This window comes from Schistocerca americana, chromosome 7, assembly GCF_021461395.2.
Source record: "Schistocerca americana isolate TAMUIC-IGC-003095 chromosome 7, iqSchAmer2.1, whole genome shotgun sequence".
Lineage (NCBI taxonomy): Eukaryota > Metazoa > Arthropoda > Insecta > Orthoptera > Acrididae > Schistocerca > Schistocerca americana.
The window spans coordinates 365,270,398-365,290,655 of NC_060125.1; the positions used below are offsets into that span (position 1 = coordinate 365,270,398).

The following is a 20,258-nucleotide window of genomic DNA, read 5'->3' on the forward strand; positions in this document are numbered from 1 at the left end:
AAATAAATACACATTAATAATAATAACAAAAGGTTTTATTTAAAAGTAGTTAGAGACTGGATAAATACAAGCAACCAGCTGTGTACATGATCAAATGTCCAGCCTGTTCCATGTTGTAAAATGGTAAACATGTAGATTATTTGACATACATGACCACGAGCACACAGTGTGCTGTTACATACAACTTCAGAGGAATGCTACCTACCCTACATATTCTTACCAATGGAAAATATTTGTAAATGAAAACTATAAAACAAGTTGTGATAGAGGAAAGCACAAATATTGTGTGAATTTGTCATATTATCTGCATGTGGAGAGCCACACCAAGGGACAATGAGTGTCCTCCAAATGGGATAGATACCACAGTAACTTCATGAGCAGAGGTACCAGCACAGACGCGAATGTATGAGATCCTTGCATTAGTGGCGTACAGTGGACAAGTGCAATGTCCTCTGACAACAGTTATTAGGAAATTCAAACAAATGAACACACTGTTATTCTGAATCCTTCATTCTTTGTGTAAACTTGTATGCAGTGGTTTAGAGTTAGACAATCTCATTGGACATTTCATGTTATATGAGAGTTACTTCGCTGCTGCTGGCAGTACCAGTGGCAGTTGCACTACAATGACAAGTTATCACAGAGTTGTGATGGTGCAGTAATTTTACATCACTACGCTGCATGCTGCACAAGAGAGCTTGCTGAGCTGTATTTACATCAAAACAATATTTGTTACAATTTTATTTTATTTATTTATCTTTTTCTGTGCATTGCAGATAAAGTGAAGATGGAGTTTGGCTTTTAGCAGAAGTTTAAGAAAGAGCTGATGACTGTTGTTAAATGAGAGTGGCGTTAAATTTTTATTTTCATTGTGATTCTTTGCCAGTAATAACCAGAAAGACAGAAGTAGTACATATTGTATCCCAGTTCCATTAGGACTGTGGCTATGTAAAATAAAAGTCATGAATCACGTTCCCCAATACAGAGCTGAAATCGTTTCAAAAGTGTTCTGAAATAGTCACTGTAGTTCTTTATTGGAGCTGCAATGCGATTTTCTTGGATGTCTTTGACTGCACCATAATGGCGTCCTTTTAGTGCCAACTTCAATTTGGAGGAATGATCATAAGTTGGCTAGGATGATGATGATGATGATGTTTGGTTTGTGGGGCGCTCAACTGCGTGGTTATCAGCGCCCGTACAATTATCCAATCTTTGCTCAGTCCAATTTCGCCACTTTCCTGGATGATGATGAAATGATGAGGACAACACAAACACCCAGTCATCTCGAGGCAGGTGAAAATCCCTGACCCCGCCGGGAATCGAACCCGGGACCCCGGGCTCGGGAAGCGAGAACCCTACCGCGAGACCACGAGCGGCGGACAAGTTGGCTAGGAGCATATCCAGCGAACACACTGGGTGATCCAGGACTGCGATCTGTTTGCTGGCCAAAAATTCACACACAATCTTCACTTTGTGGGCTGAGACATTGTTGAAGAGCAACCAGGAACCTGCCACTTGGTATTCCTTTTGAATTCGAAGAACTCTCACCCACAAGCGATGGAGGTCTCAAAAAACTTGGTGTTACCTTGCTGTGCCACCATCATTTTCTGATAAGTGTCATACTTATTGCAATGTTCACAGCCAGTATGCCTGCTGCACTTTGACCTTCTACATGGCTGTTGAAACTTCAAGGATCATAATTCAGGACTACATTAAGTAATATATGAAATATGAGTCAATATGTGCATCCTGAGAAGGGCACTGCGATACACTATATACCACTGACATGATCTGGTTAAAATGATTTGCCATATGATTATTCCACCTCTAGAAACGGTGATTAACCTCGGATTTGGATTTACAGTGAGTGACACAAAACTGAATCATAATAAGACAGATACCCTTATATACATCCATATGGTGGAATAACTATTTCTTAAGCAAGAAATTATTTCCATACATTTTTAAATTTTTAAATTTATGATCTGGACAGGCTGGCCATACATTATTTAATTCATAATAATAAATGTTTTTGTTTTTTTTTTTTTTTTTTTTTTTTTTTGCCTTTACAAATGTCTGCTTGTGTCTGTGTATGTGCGGATGGATATGTGCGTGTGCGTGTGTGTGTGTGTGTGTGTGTGTGTGTGTGTGTGTGTGTGTGTGTGTGCACGCGAGTGTATACCTGTCCTTTTTTCCCCCTAAGGTAAGTCTTTCCGCTCCCGGGATTGGAATGACTCCTTACCCTCTCCCTTAAAACCCACATCCTTTCGTCTTTCCCTCTCCTTCCCTCTTCTTCCCTCTTTCCTGATGAAGCAACCGTTTGTTGCGAAAGCTTAAATTTTGTGTGTATGTTTGTTTGTTTGTGTGTCTATCGACCTGCCAGCACTTTTGTTTGGTAAGTCTCATCATCTTTGTTTTTAGATATATTTTTCCCACGTGGAATGTTTCCCTCTATTACATTCATATCATTAAATGTTTCTTTTGTCATACTTATATTTTGTGTCAACAGAATTGGGTCACAGTTTGATCAAAATTTTTTCCCCATTAATGTTGGTTTCTCCAGTATAGAGTTTTAGGGTGCAATTGTGAAATACACAGTAGTGATTGCCGAGAATTTGTGATTTGCAGGCATGCAAACAACTGACACAGTGAAGCCATATGAATAACTGATTGCATCAAGAAAGACATATGAAAAGAACCATCTGTTGAAGTGCATTCAGGGGAATAGTTTCATTAGATATTTAACACTTATTCAGTAAGTAACTGTAGAAACATTCAACAAAGGTATTTAAATGTATGGAAATAGCACTGCAACTGCTTATTTATTTGTTTCAGAATCTTGAATTATTTATTGCGGGAATACATAACAGCACTACATACTGAGCCTTTACAACAAAGTATTTTACTCTATTCAGGTTTGTAGATAACTTCCAACACTGTGAAAAGTGAAATTCAATGAGTATATGAACAGTATTTTTTCCGTGTACATAAGGTGTAATAAAATTCACCAATTCATTGAAAGATACAGTTATCAGTTTTGTTGAGTTGGATGCCAGTAATGTTTAATGCTTTTTAAGGAAGTGCCTGAAATCTGTCGGGCATCTTGTCAATGTGTTTTATCATGTCCTTACTAAAATTTCTAGTGTTTTCTTAATGTATTTTTGTTTGTTCATTGGTATGATATTTTCTTTGCCAGCTTTTAGAAGCATAACATTGTTAATTTTTATTTTGTCATTAATAGCATTTATGTCTTTGGTTTGACTGATCAGCTGATGGTTATTGCATTGTTTATTATAATGACTTTTGATTATTTTGGATATTTCAGTAAGAACATTGTTTTGCTCCACTCTTGGAGGTTTTGCTGCATCACTGCAATTTTTACACATTCCATAATTTCTACTGTGCTACTATGGGATGGTTTTTGTTCAGTGATATTAAGTTAAACCTTTCTGTAATAAGTTGTTTCATTGTCATTAAAATTAAATTTATTAAAATTTGACGATCTTTTGCAGAAATGAAATTCTGAATTGCAATTTGTTCCTGGTTTCATGGGGTAGCTAGCAGAGTTTCTATTTCCTGCTATGTCAATGTCTAATCTTTCTCCTGTCCATTTCTGTCATAAGCAGCAATAATGGTCATCATAATCACAATACCGGTTCCGTAGTAGTTTTCCTTTTTTTAGGTGTGTTACATATAACCAGGGACTCCTACGATACGACTTGGCAAACAAATGGTAATGAGATGGGGAACTCTTAATATCAATGGGGGCTACTCTGGGAAGAAGGTAGAGCTAGCAGAGGCTGCAAGTACGATGGGGCTGGACGTTTTAGCTGTTAGTGACATTCGGGTAAGGGGTGAGAAAGAAGAGAAAGTGGGAGAATACAAGGTCTACCTGTCAGGAGTCAAAGCAGGAATAGCACAATGGGGTGTAGGGCTTTACATCAGGAAAGAAATGGAACCCAGCGTAGTTGCAATAAGGTATGTAAACGAACGACTGATGTGGATATATTTGACAGTCTACCAAGAAAATTAGGATTGTGTCAGTATATTCGCATTGTGAAGGGACAGATCAAGATAAGATGGCTGCATGACCTCCAACAATTGTCACCCACTCATGATTTCGTGTTTTCGGATCCTCCTGTCCAATTAATCCCATAGAAGCTCGATTGGGTTACAATCAGGGGATTGGGGCTGCCATTCCATGTTTTTCAATATTTTACGAACCTCTAGAGACTTCACATAGTTCTGACACAAGCGAGACGTATGTTTCGGGTCGTTGTCTTGCTGCAAGACAAATCCTTTCCCAATCAGACGCAAACCAGATATCTTAGCATGTCGCTGGAGAATGGCAGGATAATCTTTTTGGTTCATATTTCCATCTATTTCCATCTATTTTCCGACTTTATTCCCTACAAAGATCCCCATACCATCCCAGAACCACCTCCATGCTTTATAGTTGGAATTACGCACTGAGGATTCAAGCGTTTATGGGGTAAACGGCGTACAAATTCACGGCGTTTACTTCCAAATATTTCAAACTTGAATTTATCAGTGAATAAGACTCTTTCCCGATCCTTCGCTGTCCAATGTTGGTGTGTCTTAGCACACTGTTGCATTTTCTTCTTGTTAACAGAACGCAACACTGGTTTCCTTGTTGCTACACAACCTCGGAGGTTGTTGTCTGCCAAGCGTCGTCTCACTGTTGACTCACCGGTGTATCCCGCGTTGCGTTTAGTTCAGCAGCCAATTCACGGACGGTTTTTAATCTGTTACGTTTACTGGTCACTACCAAATACTTTTCCTGGCGTTCTGATATTTTCCTGGGTGCTCCTGAGCGAGGACGATCTGCATAGGAGCCTGTTTCTCGATGCCAGTGTATGGTTTTGACATCTCTGCTGATGGAAATCATCAGTTTCTTTGCTATTTGTAGGACATAATTGCCTTCTTGGTGCAAAGTGATTATCATTACCCGTGATTCATAAGGAATCTGACACTTTGGGGCCATTTTCAATTACTTTTGCGCCGTGTTATACCTTTATGCAAAGGCAACTTCAAGTGAACACAAATGTAAACAACGTACACTTGACAGTAAAAAAAGTGGGTCACTGCCGAATACAACCAACATAATGTAGCTGTGTTTCAGGTCCTCTAAACACCAAAACCCCGTGGGGTACAGTCGTTTGACTACACACAATAGGTACCGCAAGAGACTACTAGAGGCCAAAGTTCAAATGGCTCTGAGCACTATGGGACTCAACTACTGAGGTCATCAGTCCCCTAGAACTTAGAACTACTTAAACCTAACTAACCTAAGGACATCACACACATCCATGCCTGAGGCAGGATTCGAACCTGCGACCGTAGCGGTCACGCGGTTCCAAACTGACGCGCTAAGAACCGCACGGCCACACTGGCCGGCAGAGACCAAAGCTCTTTATGGCAGTCAATCTAAACGTCAACTAATACCGTCATACAAAACACATTAGAAAACACGTTCTTAGCGATGAGACACCCCATAACACTCATAAACTAACCTTAATTACAACAAGTGACATTCCAAAAGTTCTGAGAAAACAGGTTATTTTACATATATCGTACAGTAATCCTTGGTCAAAATTAAATACTTGAGACAATATATGGAGCTACAAAGCTGTACGGTGATTGGAAAAAAGCTTTTCGCTCTCGAAAAGGTTTTCCATCCACGTGCTGAACGTCGCTCAACGGCAAGTGGCTCTGGAAACTGGATATTGGACGAACCAGTAAAAAAAACGCGATTAACAGTGTGGTGTCACTGCCAGACACCACACTTGCTGGGTGGTAGCTTTTAAATCGGCCGCCGTCCATTAGTATACGACGGACCCGCGTGTCACCACTGTCAGTAATTGCAGTCCGAGTGCCACCACACGGCAGGTCTAGAGAGACGTACTGGCACTCGCCCCAGTTGTACAGCCGACGTTGCTAGGAAAGGTTCACTGAGAATTACACTCTCATTTGCCGAGACGATAGTTAGTATAGCCTTCAGCTTAGTCAATTGCTACGACCTAGCAAGGCGCCATTTATCCTTTGCTATGTATCTAATGAAGCATGTACAGTAACAAGACCAATGTTCACCAATTGTGGATTAAAGTTAAGTATTCCAGCAGCTACGTACTTTTCTTTATAGCATTCATTACGTATCCTGTTTCAGACCTCACGCCAGCCTGCGTGAGTATAAGCGCGTGCCTTTCGGTTACCCGTCACTGTGGATTGGCTGTCTTGCCAGTCCACAACATTTTTGGCGACGACGATTTAACGGTCGTATTGCTCTAATTTACTTGTGTCATGGCTTCGCCACAATCTCCAGAGGTACTGTCCGAATTTTATCGCTTGCAGAATCAGCAGACGCAGGCGTTATTGGATGCCCTTGGACAGCTCGTCCAGGGTCAACGTGCAATGCAGAACGATGCGGCAGCCGCCGCTCCACCACTACTGCAGCCAACACACACAGTTGTACCACCTTTTCGACCGTATGATGTGGCGATGGAAACCTGGATGGAGTGGTCACGCCAATTTGGATTTCATCTCCCCGCCTACAGAATTCAAGGTAATGAGCGGCAGCCTCATTTATTGGCGTGTGTAGGGGTGCAAACGTACCGTGTGATAGTGAAATTATTTCCCCGACGCGACGTAGGAACTCTATCCTACGAAGAAATTTTGTCTGCTTTAGATGCCTATTTCGAGGAATCAGTTAATTTAGTTGCAACACGGTATACGTTCTTTCGTACAAAACGTACTGCCGGTCAAACTAATCGGGAGTGGGTTGCAACTTTGCGAGGCCTTACAAGGGATTGTGCTTTTGAGTGTGAATGTGGACTCCCTTATTCAGATACTATGGTGTGTGATGCAATTGCACAGAACGTTTCTGATGTTCGTATACGGGAGCAAATTTTGAAACTAGTCAATCTCTCCCTTCAACAAGTGATAGACATATTGGATAGGTAAGACACACTTGACTTTGCTCAGGAATCGTTTGAAACTTCGCCAGCTGTGTGTCACATTAACCGGCCCGCCGGGCGAGAGGCACAGAACTGTAAACAGCCCTCGCGCACGTCCGCGCAGCCACGTGTCCCGCGCAAGCATGCAAATGCAGTGAAATCACACCCGCGGTGTGCCACTAGACATTCGCGTGAGAATTGCCCGTCACGCCACGCTATTTGCTTTTTCTGTAATAAAAAAGGACATGTTCAGAGTGTTTGCCAGAAAAAGCTCAGATCGGACACAAAACACCATTCCCGGCCCTTTGCTTCGCGCCGGAATCGCACCAAGAATGCTCAGGCTCGTGAACCTTCGCCCATGGAAATTCATGTCATTAATTCCACTCCGCCCAGTGCCCCTTTCTCTAACAGTGACTGTGTTCGTCCCACAAAATGTGTGCGTCGACATCGACGGAAATCACGTCAAGTTGCAAGTGATTCTGTACCAGTGTCTGTTCAAATTGCACGAAACAGTCGCTCTTGTCGTCAACAGGACAATAAACTTTTTGTGGACTTGGACATTCATGACAACGTGATCCCATTCCAGCTCGATACCGGCGCTGCAGCTTCATTGCTCAATAAAGACATGTACAAACAACTGGGCACTCCTCCGTTGCGTGCCGCAAATGTTACGCTAACTACATATTCAGGTCACAAGATCCCTGTGTTAGGACAGTGCAGCCTTCTTGCAACATACAAGGGACAAACAAAACTTGTGTCATTTTACGTCCTTCGTTCTTCTTCTGCAGTGAACTTGTTTGGTTTCGATTTATTTCAGTTGTTTAACTTGTCTATAGTTAATCAGGTCCTATCAGTGAACCAGACTGTGCCTTCAGCCAGTGTTTCTCGTCTATGTGACGAATTTGCAGACATTTTTGCACCGGGCCTTGGTTGCGCTAAGAACTATGAAGCACATTTGGAACTGAAAGTCAACGCGCAACCGAAATTTTTCCGAGCGCGCAATGTTCCCCATGCATTGCGTGATGAGGTCGCAAGAACATTACACGATTTAGAATCACAAGGTGTAATTGAACGTGTGCAGGCTTCTCTCTGGGCCTCACCCTTAGTAATTTTGCCAAAACCTTCCAGAAAATTGAGACTTTGTGTGGACTTCAAGGCAACAGTGAATCCACAACTAGTGATTGCAACTTTTCCTTTACCCTGCCCGGAAGATCTTTTTGACAAACTGTGCCCGGGTAAATAATTTTCTAAGTTGGACCTAGCAGATGCGTACTTGCAAATACCGGTGGACGATGAATCCCAGCACGTATTGGTGGTTAACACGCATCTTGGTTTGTATCGATTCAAAAGACTGCCATTCGGGTGCGCATCCGCCCCTGCATTGTTTCAGCAATATCTGCAAACTGTTTGTGCGTCGGTCCCTACTGCAGCAAACTATCTGGACGATATTGTGATCTCCGGAAAGACAGAAGAAGAACATTAGCCAACCTCCGAACATTATTTCAGGTATTGCGACAACATGGTCTTCGCTTGCGGAAGGACAAATGTGTGTTTTTTGCTCGTGACTTACCATACTTGGGACATGTAATCAATGCCCAAGGCATACATCCGAGTCCAGAGCACCTCCGTGCCATACACGACTTGCCTTCGCCGCAGAATTTGAAGCAGCTACAGAGTGTTTTTATCTTGCCTATCATCTTGAGAGACGGTATATGTGTACTGTAGAGCATGTTTGGCCAACATTGTATAATTTTATGTAAGATTGCATTTCATGGGCTTTTACTTAAATGGTCATTTTAGTGTATAAAGTTGCCACCCTTCCACCGTAAGACTTTTCTTAGAGGTTAAAATCAAGTTGCACCTTCGGTGGCAAGTTAATCTTTCAAATTTAGTGTTTTGTACCATTTCCATCCCTTAGTTTAAGCTAATCTGGTATGTTGCAGATTTGCACCTGTGATAGTCTTTCAGAGGTGGTTGTGAGCGGTCGTGACTACGGCCGTGTCAAAAGGGGGCGGCAAGGTTCTCAGCCCGAAAGCTCATACACTCAAAAATTTGTTTCTTTCTGCCTCTGAATAAATTGTAACTTGATATGTAGAGGGTGAGGGTGCTTTTCTGCTTATAATTTTAAATATGTTTCTTAAAAAAAAGAAAAAAGAAAAAAAAAAAGCTTGTAGGAATAAAATTCCCACTTGTTAAAAGCAATTTCATTTTGATTTCATCAGTTACTCCCTGGCAACTACTTACACGCCCATACAGTGTGATTAAATGTATTAATGTTCTTGGTGAATCGCCAGTAAATGAAGTAAATTCTTAAGAAAAGTTTTCAAAGTAAATTCATGGTTTAGGACCATTATTAGATGGCTCACAGAAAGGGGACTGAGCTCACGGCACCCGTTGCACCAACTACTATTGACCTCTGTACACCAACAACCCCGTTTGTAGCGGTATCGGACAAATACGGCCTGGAAACTCATTGAGTGGAGCAGAATTGTCCTTAGTGATGAGTCCCGCTTCGTACTGAGCCCCGATGACCAAGGAACGCATGTCTGGAGACGCCCAGGGCAGCGGTGAGATGCCAACCCAAATGTCGCTCGCCATACGGCCTTACAACCAGGAGCGATGCTCTTGGGTGCCATTTGAGTTCATAGCAGAATCCCTTTGGTAGTCATCCGCGGCACCCTTAAAGCACAGTGGTACGCCGATGATATTCTACGTCCTGGTTTGTTGCCCTTCGTGGCAACCCATCCTGGGCTTACATTTCAGCAATATAATGTCCGCACGCACACCGGGAGAGTTTCTACTGGTTGTCTTCGTGCTTGCCAAATCCTACCTTTGCCAGCGAGGACTCCGGATCTCTCCCCATCTCAGAAGTTTGGAATAATTAAGGGCATGGCTCTGCAAACAACTCGGGATTTTGAAGATTTAACACACCAGTTGGACATAATTTTGTGTGATATTCCTCAGGAGGTCACCCAACAAATCCATTAATTGGTGCCAATTTGAATAACTGCTTACGTGAGGGCCAGAGGTGGGCTAATGCATTAGATACTGCTCAATTTGTACAACTCTTTCTCTTGAATATATTTTGATGAAAAACTATGTCTTACACTGTACGTGATGAAATCTAATAATACCAACAAAATTTTGGAGGTTGTTGAGGGATATTTTCGTGCAAGGAACACGCTATCACTGGTGGCTTGCTAGATAGCATTTTGCATATTTCCCTCCCCTTCCCTCCCACTTATCATTGTATCTGTGTTGCACTGAAATTATATGCACAACAGTGCAAATGTCGACGGTATGCGCTGCGTATCTTGTTTAGAAACAATGAGGAAATCAAAGAAAAACTGGGAATGAACTCTATATATGTAGCAGTCAGGGCGAACAGGCTTAGATGGTGGGGTCATGTTACACGCATGGGAGAAGCAAGGTTACCCAAGAGACTCATGGGTTCAGCAGTAGAGGGTAGGAGGAGTCGGGGCAGACCAAGGAGAAGGTACCTGGATTCGGTTAAGAATGATTTTGAAGTAATAGGTTTAACATCAGAAGAGGCACCAATGTTAGCACTGAATAGGGGATCATGGAGGAATTTTATAAGGGGGGCTATGTTCCAGACTGAATGCTGAAAGGCATAATCAGTCTTAAATGATGATGATGATGATGATGATGATGATGACATATAATTTAGTATTCAGAGACCTATTTTTTCTTGAGTGCCAGATTTACAAATGTTTTGTATTCAATGTGTCTTGCAACTTTCAAATGGTTCACAAACAACTCTTACTTTTTTATAAAGACAAGGCTGCTTGCTTTTTATATTTTTTAATTTAATGGACTGGTATCTGGCACATGCTCATTATCAGCAGTCTTATAGAAGATACATAAAAATAATGTATGACAATATTATCAAAAGTTGCAGATAGACACAACAAAATGACTGTAAAACAAAGCTTCTTCTGCCCCGGATTTTCCATTGTTTAAAAAATAATACACGATACGTGCTATATAGGTGATAGGTTACAGAAGTTGGAATATGTTTATAAGCAGAAATGTTTCAGGAAGAAGAGGAAGAGGAAGAAGAAGATCATGAAGAATCAAAAACATAATAAACAATGCAATAACAAACTTCCTGGCAGATTAAAACCTTATGCCAGACCAAGATTTGAACTCAGGTCCTTTACCTTTCATGGACAAATGCTCTACCGAAAGCATACTCTGCTGCAGAGTGAAAATCTCATTCTGGAAACATCCCTCATGCTGTGGCTAAGCCATGTTTGTGCAATAACCTTTCTTCCAAGTGTGCTGGCCTTTCAGTTTCAGCACGAGAGCTTCTGTGAAGTTTAGAAGGCAAGAGATGAGGTACTGATGGAAGTACAGCTGTGAGGATGGGTCGTAAGTTGCGCTTGGGTAGCTTAATCAGTAGTGCACTTGCCTGCGAAAGGCAAAGATTCTGAGTCCAAGTCTCGGTCTTCCAGGAAGTTTCATGTCAGTGCACACTCCACTGCAAAGTGGAAAGCTCATTCTAGAATACAGTAACAGTCCTAGGACCAGTGAAACTGAAACCATAAATGCTATTAATGAGAAAACAAAAAAGAACAATGCTTCTACAAGCAGACAAAGGAAATACTGTCATACTAATCAGAAAACAAGAATACATTAATAAAACATTAGTACTTTTAGTAAGAACAAAATGAAATGTACTGGCAAGAGACACCAATAGACAGATTTCAGCACTCATTTAAAAAGCTTCGAACAAGACTGGCACCCTATCCAACAAAACTGTTAAGCAATGGTGTGTAACAATGATGGGTTCACTCCTAAATTATGAGCACAAATAAAAGAGAGACAAAAAAAAACCATACTGACCAAGTCTCTCTCTCTCTCTCTCTCTCTCTCTCTCTCTCTCTCTCTCTCTCTCTCTCTCTCTCTTATCTCTCTCTCCCTCCTGTGATGGCTCCATGATATTTACTTCAGTGTGCATGCACTAATATCATCTGAACCACTATGGGAGTGAATAATTTATGAGTAGGGGGTTAATGGACAAGTGATGCCATTTTGCAGCATGCGGTAAGTTGGAAATTTGGGTCGGTCACGGGCCGTGCTCAGATGGCTGAAGTGGTTAAGTCATCTGCTGATGAGAAAGGGTTAACCTAGGTTTGAGTGCCAGTCTGGCACAAATTTTCAACTTTCATCAACGCATTTCCAAAATGCCCTGTGCAACTGGAAGTCACTGTTTCCCAACCACCATTTCCCATTCGTTTATTTCGTATACAAAATTATGTTTGTAACAAACAATAAACAATCAAAAGTTCAACAGACTTTATTCATCAAATTAAAGACATAAAATTACAGAAAATTCTAAATTATTTTCCCTAGACATTACCAAACAATCCATGTCCCAGTCAATGAAACTATTCACAATACTGAAGAAAACTTTTGTGGCAGGGCCAAGCTAGATGAATTTGGTGGCAGGGCCAAGGTAGATGAATTAATCTCACTACTTAAACTTAGGTGATTTTATTTTTACCAACCAATGAATGCAACAGACAAGACAAAGGCCTTGCAATCGGAAACTATCTTGCTGGCACTCTAGCAAATATATTCCTTGACAAAATTGAAAATGCTATCTTGAACGGGCACGCAGAAAGGCACAATAATATACAGTACTACTGAAGGTATGTTGATAACACTAGTCACAATAAGTGGAACTAAACAAGAAAGATACACATTCAGCTTGTAATTCAGTTACCTGCACTCCAAATCACGTTCTCAATAGAACACGAGGAGAGCAACAAAATAAATTTTCTAGACCTAGAAACACGTAAAGAAAATTCAGCACATACCTTCAACATTTTCAAAAAAGCTACAATTGCAGATACAGTTACAAACCACTTAGCTGTTTGTAGATGACAAGCTGTAAATTGTGTAGAAGATTTAAAACTACCAGCACAAACAACCAACATGTCAGGCATCTATATAAATGTATACATCCACTTGATTTCCAAATCTATTATGAAACTAGTACCTTTACACATATCACAAATAAACAATACAGAATGCTTCAACTCAGTGATATATGTCTCAATTCTATGCTGTATGCAAATGAATGTAAGATATTTGTCAACAATTGCTCATTTTGCTCATTTCATCAATGTAAATATTTTGAACCAAAAGTTTCCTTAGAGGTTAACATGTGACAACGAAGAAAGCAAACTAATAAACTCACTGATGATAGTGCAAAAAGTGCTGAAACATATTTGGGTGAAAACAAAACTACAAAACTGTGTCTTTCATTAAGCAGAATTCCTCTCCATTTTTTCTTAGCTAGCACAAAAGTAAGAACTGCAGCAGTCATAAGATGATTATTTCTATGCCGAGCCAGGTCCTTTCTTCGCAGCTCTTCAACAAATTCCACAATATATCAATCAAATTTCAGAAAACTATGCTTAACCCTTTCGCTGCTGTGGATGTATATGCATATCCTGCTCTGGCATTCCCCAGGTGCTGTGGAAGTGTATATGCGTGCCGTTTGGGATTTCCTACAGTGCAACTGACTGTGATAAGCACCCTGAGCCACTGTCCACTCAATGCTGTGGATGACTTACACCCATATCTTGGTGAATAAAAAGATTCACATATTTGTCACACAACATATGTCCCTCTTTGCATGCTATCAGTTGCAAAAATATTCATTTCAATATCTCCAATGGTGAATGAAATATGACACACAATTCCTGACCTGCAGGGATGGTAATGGATTTCTTGTGGACGACTGTTCATTGGATATAAAAGTCAACAACTGGGGAACAAAATGAGATATTGCTCTGCTCTGAATTTTAAATAAAATTTAGATATCTTATCTACATGCAGCAATGTATGTGGTAAAAGTAACAAAGCAAAGTTTAAGGAATGTGTTTTTACCTCTGTAAACTCTTTAAAATCGCATGTAATGTTTTACTTAATTTGATGGAATACAGTAACTAAGAAGAATAACAAAAAGAAATTCAGTCCTTTACTGAGCAAAGTAATCAGTGTGTAAGATGTACAAAAATAAATTTTTTCAGCAAACAGTTTTCTTAATATTGGGTGATAAGTATTTCATAAGAGCCGGGATGCCATCTCTCACCACATTTCATTATGGTGGCAAGCAAAACAGCCACAACAAAGCTGCACTCAGCATGGAATGCAGACAGCCTGTCTGTAGTAGCCAATGGGTTGATATAACATTCAACAAAGTATGTTTGGCCTAAAAGTAATACCCAGTTATGTAATCACAACTGTAAACAACATGCCATCTGCAGCACAACAGACAAGACATAAAGCTGAAATCATATGGATAAAGCAAGAAGTCCGGTCTCTGTATTCCGAGGAACAAGCATTTAACACTGAACTATACATACTGCTTATAGGAGCTAGCAACTCATATAAAGAATACACCAGTTTTGATGAATTAATGCACAGGTTTAGAACATACACAGATACTGTAATAGAAAGAAAACAAATAATCCCGCAAAAGAAACACCAAAATTATAATTCACATAATTGCTCATCAATCACAACATCAATATAACAAACACACTTTTCACAAAAGAGTGATTAATCTAACAGATAAATTTCTCTGAACAAGAAAGCAGTCTGACTGAAAAGGATCCCAAACATAACAAACACAATGGTCCCACAGAACAACACAGAATCTCATAACAGAAACTGAACACATCATACAGCAACAGTGACTGAACACACCTGAATTAAATGCAAATGTAACAAAAGAACTAGTCGCTGAGGAAATAAAACACAAAGAGAACATAATCACCGTAACAGAAAATGCAATGACAAAAAATGTATAGAAAAAAAATTAATACAGGAAAACGCCATTACCACAAAATCCGTCAAGGGTAATTAAATTTTATTTTAAAAGAAAAGGAATACACTGACAAAACATTAGAATTCATCCAAAGCAACATCACAGAATTAACATGTGACCCAACAAAGCAACACCAAATAAATTTACCAAAAACTTTGAAAAACAGAAACAATTTTCAAAGACACAGAGATTAAAAGAATGATACACAAACATCCCAAGGCTCCCACTCTAAAATCATTACCTAAAATTCATGAACCAGATATACCACTATGCCCAATAATAAACTCTCCCAATGCACCAATATACTACTTAGCCAAACAGACACGTTGCTACAAACAATATGCAAACACACTGAAAACAGATGCCTAAAGAACTCAAATGACTTAACAGAAAAAAATAAGAAATGAAAAAATACCAAACACAGCAACATTAATTTCATTAGACATAATTACCATGTACACACACATTCCAACAGGAGAAACCATCAACATCATAGAAATCTGCAACTACAAGGAAACATACCTGCAACAAACATACAAGAAATATCAGCCATACTGAAGCTCATCATAGAGCAAAACTACTTCACATTCAGCAAGAAGTTTTACTCTCAAGAAGGACTACCTATGGGATGCCTAATCAGTGGCCTCTTAGCTGACATTTCCATCAATCACATAGAAAATCAAATCTTCGACAAAATAGTTAAACCAAAGCAATACAAAATAAAATATTGGTACAGATATGCAGATGATATAATTTGTCTAACAGATGAATCACAGTTTCGTATTAAAGAAGTTCATGAGGACATAACACTATCCAACCATAAATACAGTTAACTATTAAAACACAAACAGATGAAAAACTAAATTTCTTGGATCTCACCATATATGAGAGAAACCCCAAACATGACTTCATGATTTCTAGGAATCACAAGCACCAACATTCGTAAGTCATAAGTTATGGATAATGACCAATCCAATCAGCCCATAACTCATAAGGAGGCCAGTTTCAGATAGTTACTACACAGACTGAACATAACACCTACGAATAAACATGACTACACACAGAAGAACTGAACACTACAAAATGAATTTCACAGAAGAATAGGTACGATGCAAATACAGTAAAAATAAACAATAAAATACAAAAGCAGGCAACATTTAACAAGGAAACACACACACACACACACACACACACACACACACAGTAATTTTTACTCACATGAAAGAATATCCAAGTGGTAATCTAAATGAACAAACAGATCTAAAAACTAAACATTTTATCAAAAATTTACAAATATCTTCATCCTATAATGAAGCAATCTTTTAAACAAAACTAAACAGACTTTACACAATTTATTTTTACACTACCTATATTTTTATATATTTGTTAGCAATGGGCAAAACACAGATCATATACATAACCAAAACAAAGATAAAGTACACAAGAATTGTTACCTTCAACAACAAAATATGTCACTGATATAAAGTACAATGAGGCTCATTTAAGCTCACATGATAATGTGGTAGAAACTGTATAATATTCATATACGATCAGCAAAAACTAATACGAAGAATTAAAACCAAAATATATGTAAGTACTACAGCATCTAACATAACATTATAAAAAGACTCCAATTCTCATAGCATATATCCTACAACATGTATTACATACTATTTTTAGGAATCTTCTACTGGTCTGATAAGTGTATGCTGGATACTGGTCCAAAATATTATATAATAATATACAAAAAAGTCATTATAAACTATATGTAGGCCTTCTCAATTTAACAAAGTTTATCAATAATAATGCAACCTTAATTAATCTTTGACTCACCTGATGCGGTCACTTGTGCCACTGTAGCCCCAACGACTCTCAACCACCTGGAAACGATTGACTACCTGCTCCTTGCCTGTCATGCAGCAGCGAGGTGCTTCAAGGAATCCAACTGCTGGTTTTGGGTTAAGCGTAAAATAAAGGAATAGTGATACCACCTGAGAAAAACAGTGATCAAAATCACACACGTCACAGAAAACTATGTTAATATGGTCTATTAATCTAATCATACTTTTCATCTTCAATAAATGTTGAATACACTGTTTCCTGGAATTACAAACACTGAAGATGTACACATGAGATTCAAATGCATGAAAGTAAATAGTACAAGCTGTACCATATCATTTGCAACCTGTTACCATCATTATATCAAAGAACAAGCAAATGAGAGTGTTTAGGTTTTGCCTTGAGAATTGGAAGCCAAAATATCAATAATGCCAAATAGTATAAGGGGTGATCAGAAAGTTTCCATTTGAAGTCTTTACAGTATAGGATCATTATGCCAAGCAGGAAAATCACCATGAGCACTGAGGCAATAATCCTACCAATGTCCCAGATTGAAGATACCCATTTGCTGTAACGCTGTATCCTTCTGGATGAAGAAGTCCGTAACTGCCTGCTGCACATCCTTGTCTAACAGGAATTGTTGAGCCTTCAAGGCCTTTTGTAATGGCCCGAAGGCACGATAATCACATGGGGAGAGATCAGGAATTTAGGGCAAGTGCTCGAGGGTCTCCTAGTTGAGTTAGTGTAACTTCTGCATTATGAAATTTGTGGTATGGGGATATGCGTTATCATGAAGCACAAGCACCACTTGTCAAAGTTTTCCCAGATATTTCATCCTAATTGTACACAATGATTATACCAGCTTTACATATCCCTGTTCCCTAGTAAGGAGAAACAGATTCCCTGAAATCAATATGCAATGGGTACTGGTAATCAAAGAACAGGTGAGTGTCACCTTTCCAGCAGGTGGCTGTCTTTTGGGAGGGTGGGAAGGAGGGGGGGGGGGGGGGGGGGGCGATGGATGACACAACTGCATCTTCAAAGCTTATGACTCCAGTTCTCAAGTGGTGGCACCAGCTTTCACTGCTGCAACAATTCGCTCACTCAGGAAATGTGTTGCCTTCAACATAGCTGCAGCTACTGAACAACTTAAGTTTTCCAGATATTCTATTTGATGGGTGGTTTTAAGTAACTGGCTTTTCAGGCTTGCCCTGTCTTGCTGTGAGCTAGTGTAACAAACCTACAAATCTATTTTCTGTGCTTGAGTTTAAAAACATTTACGGTACTTAAGTTTTCAAACGTTTAAATTCCATCGTTAATTCACTGATTGCACACTTCTTTTAACTCTTTGGAAGATTACCAAACTTAAATTCACCTTCTTTATTGGAGGACTGATTCTTGTTCTTGGTTGTTGTGTAATTTAATTTAGGAATCTTTACTTAATTCCATTGTTATACTTGTGTGGGCTTTATTTAAGGGCCTTACAGCCATTTAAAATTTTGGGTTACTTTAACTTGTTGTCTACCAAGTTTTAAAAGTAGCCTCTGCAGGGGTAAGGGTGGCTTCAGCCTGCTTATTGTGATAAACAGTAGTTATTTCTATTATTGTTTCTCCCGTTTAAATTTGCCTGTGTAAGTGAAGCTTGTCATTTAAATTGATATTTATCTTGTTTTAAAAGACTGCTTATGAAAGAGAAACTTTCTGTTCATTATTATATATCAGGTTCAAGAGAAGGCTGTGGTTTGAATTCTTATTCTGAGCGTTGGCATATTTTGAAACTAATTTGTAATTTCTTAAGGAAAAATGATGTGCTCAACCTGGGTTTCCCCTTCCACGTCTCCTATCCTTTGTCCCTCTTATGTTTGGACATTTCAGTAACCATTACAATTCCACTGGAGGAGGGTAGTACAAGATGTGGGTGGATGTCAAATGGGCCAAAATCGATCATTGTGCTGAGTCACTGACCATCACCGGTAAGGATGGAGTGACCTCCTTGAGTGTAAGATCGGACCCTGATTGAGATGGAGGGGACAATATCCTCTGGAACGTCAAAGGGGGGGCAGGGGGGGGGGAGGGATTTCATCTGTGCCTTACGCATCTCCTTCTTCTCCTCCTTTGAGGGGCTAGAAGAATTAACTTGCAGCAATATCCGGACCTGAAACAGAACGAGTGGCCTTGAGACCCACAGAGAAAGACTCCCATTCTGACTCGGAACTGGTTGGTTGGTTGAATTAAATGGGGGAGGGGGGGGGGGGGGGAAGGGACCAAACTACGAGGTCATCAGTCCCTTGTTCCAAATAAAACAATGTCTCAAGTGTGAGAAAAAAACAAACAAGGCTGACAACACAAAATGGAATGAAAGGAAAACTCACAAGAACGATGAAGGGCAACAAACATGTAAATGGACAAAAGGGGGACAAGAAAACCACACAAACGCAAGAAATGGGATGAAGAGAGTAAAACAACAAAGCAGATGCCCATGGCTGTCCATGAGAATAAAAAGGAGAAGCCAGCCACTCTGCAACACATTGATAACTCCACCCTAAAAGCACTAGGTTGGAAGACACACAGGGACAAAGGACATGCGCCAAAACTTAAATCAAATGATAAAACCCACCCTCACGAATAAAACGTAAAACTAAATCAACCAATGAGGCATTGTCAGATAAAATTAGTGGAAATGAGCCCGGTAGCCCAAGATTCCGTTGCTGGGCAGTCAACATGGGACAGTGCACGAGAAGACGGGCCACTGTCAACCGGGCGCCGCACCGACACTGAGGCGGGCCTTCACGGCGCAGGAGGTAACCGTGGGTCGCTCAAGCGTGGCTAATGCGGAGCCAGCAGAGGACAACTGATTCCCTGCAAGAGGCCCGCATGGAAGACTTCCACACATTCGTAGTCTCCTTAATGATGCGCAGTTTGTTGTGCGTACTGTTACGCCATTCCATCTCCCAAAACCGAAAAACCCTACGGTGTAAGCCAGAACGCAGGTCAGGTTCAGAGATGCCCATCTCCAGAAGCAGTTTCCGCGTAGCCTGTTCGGTCAGCCTGTCAGCGAGTTTGTTGCCTGGGATTCCAACGTGACCTGGGGTCCAAACAAACACCACTGAACAACTGGACCGTTCCAGGGCATTGATGGACTCCTGGATGGTCGTTACCAAAGGATGACAAGGGTAGCACTGGTCGATAGCTAAAGGAGTCAGTACACAGGAGAAATGGTTCACCTGGGCATGAGCGGATGTGCTCAAGAGCACGAAATATGCCCGCCAGCACTGCAGTGAAAACACTGCAGCCATCGGGCAAGGAGTGCTGTTCTACATGTCCTCCATGAACATAAGCAAAGCCAACGTGACCACCGGCCATCAAGCCATCAGTGTAAACCACTTCATGGCCCCGGTACATGTCGAGAATCGAGAGGAAGTGACAGTGGAGAGTCGTGGGGTTAACTTAGTCCTTAGGACCATGTGAATGGTCCAGGCAAAGCCGCGGCCTAGGTGTACACTATGGAGGTGTACGTGAATGGACCTCAAGTATAGGGTGTAAAGGGAAGGACTCCAGTCTAGACAGTAGGGATCGCACGC

General features: G+C 40.4%; 1 protein-coding gene across 2 annotated transcripts in view; it reads right to left on the bottom strand.

Annotated features, from left to right (window-relative positions):
• LOC124622180 (BTB/POZ domain-containing protein 2-like) overlaps positions 1 to 20,258 on the bottom strand; it is an 87,133-nt gene that overhangs the window by 23,739 nt on the left and 43,136 nt on the right. For both annotated transcript variants that reach the window (XM_047147826.1, XM_047147825.1), the window contains exon 5: positions 16,672 to 16,829. In XM_047147826.1, the coding sequence (XP_047003782.1) occupies positions 16,672 to 16,829 (158 nt within the window). The remainder of the gene's footprint in view (positions 1 to 16,671; positions 16,830 to 20,258) is intronic.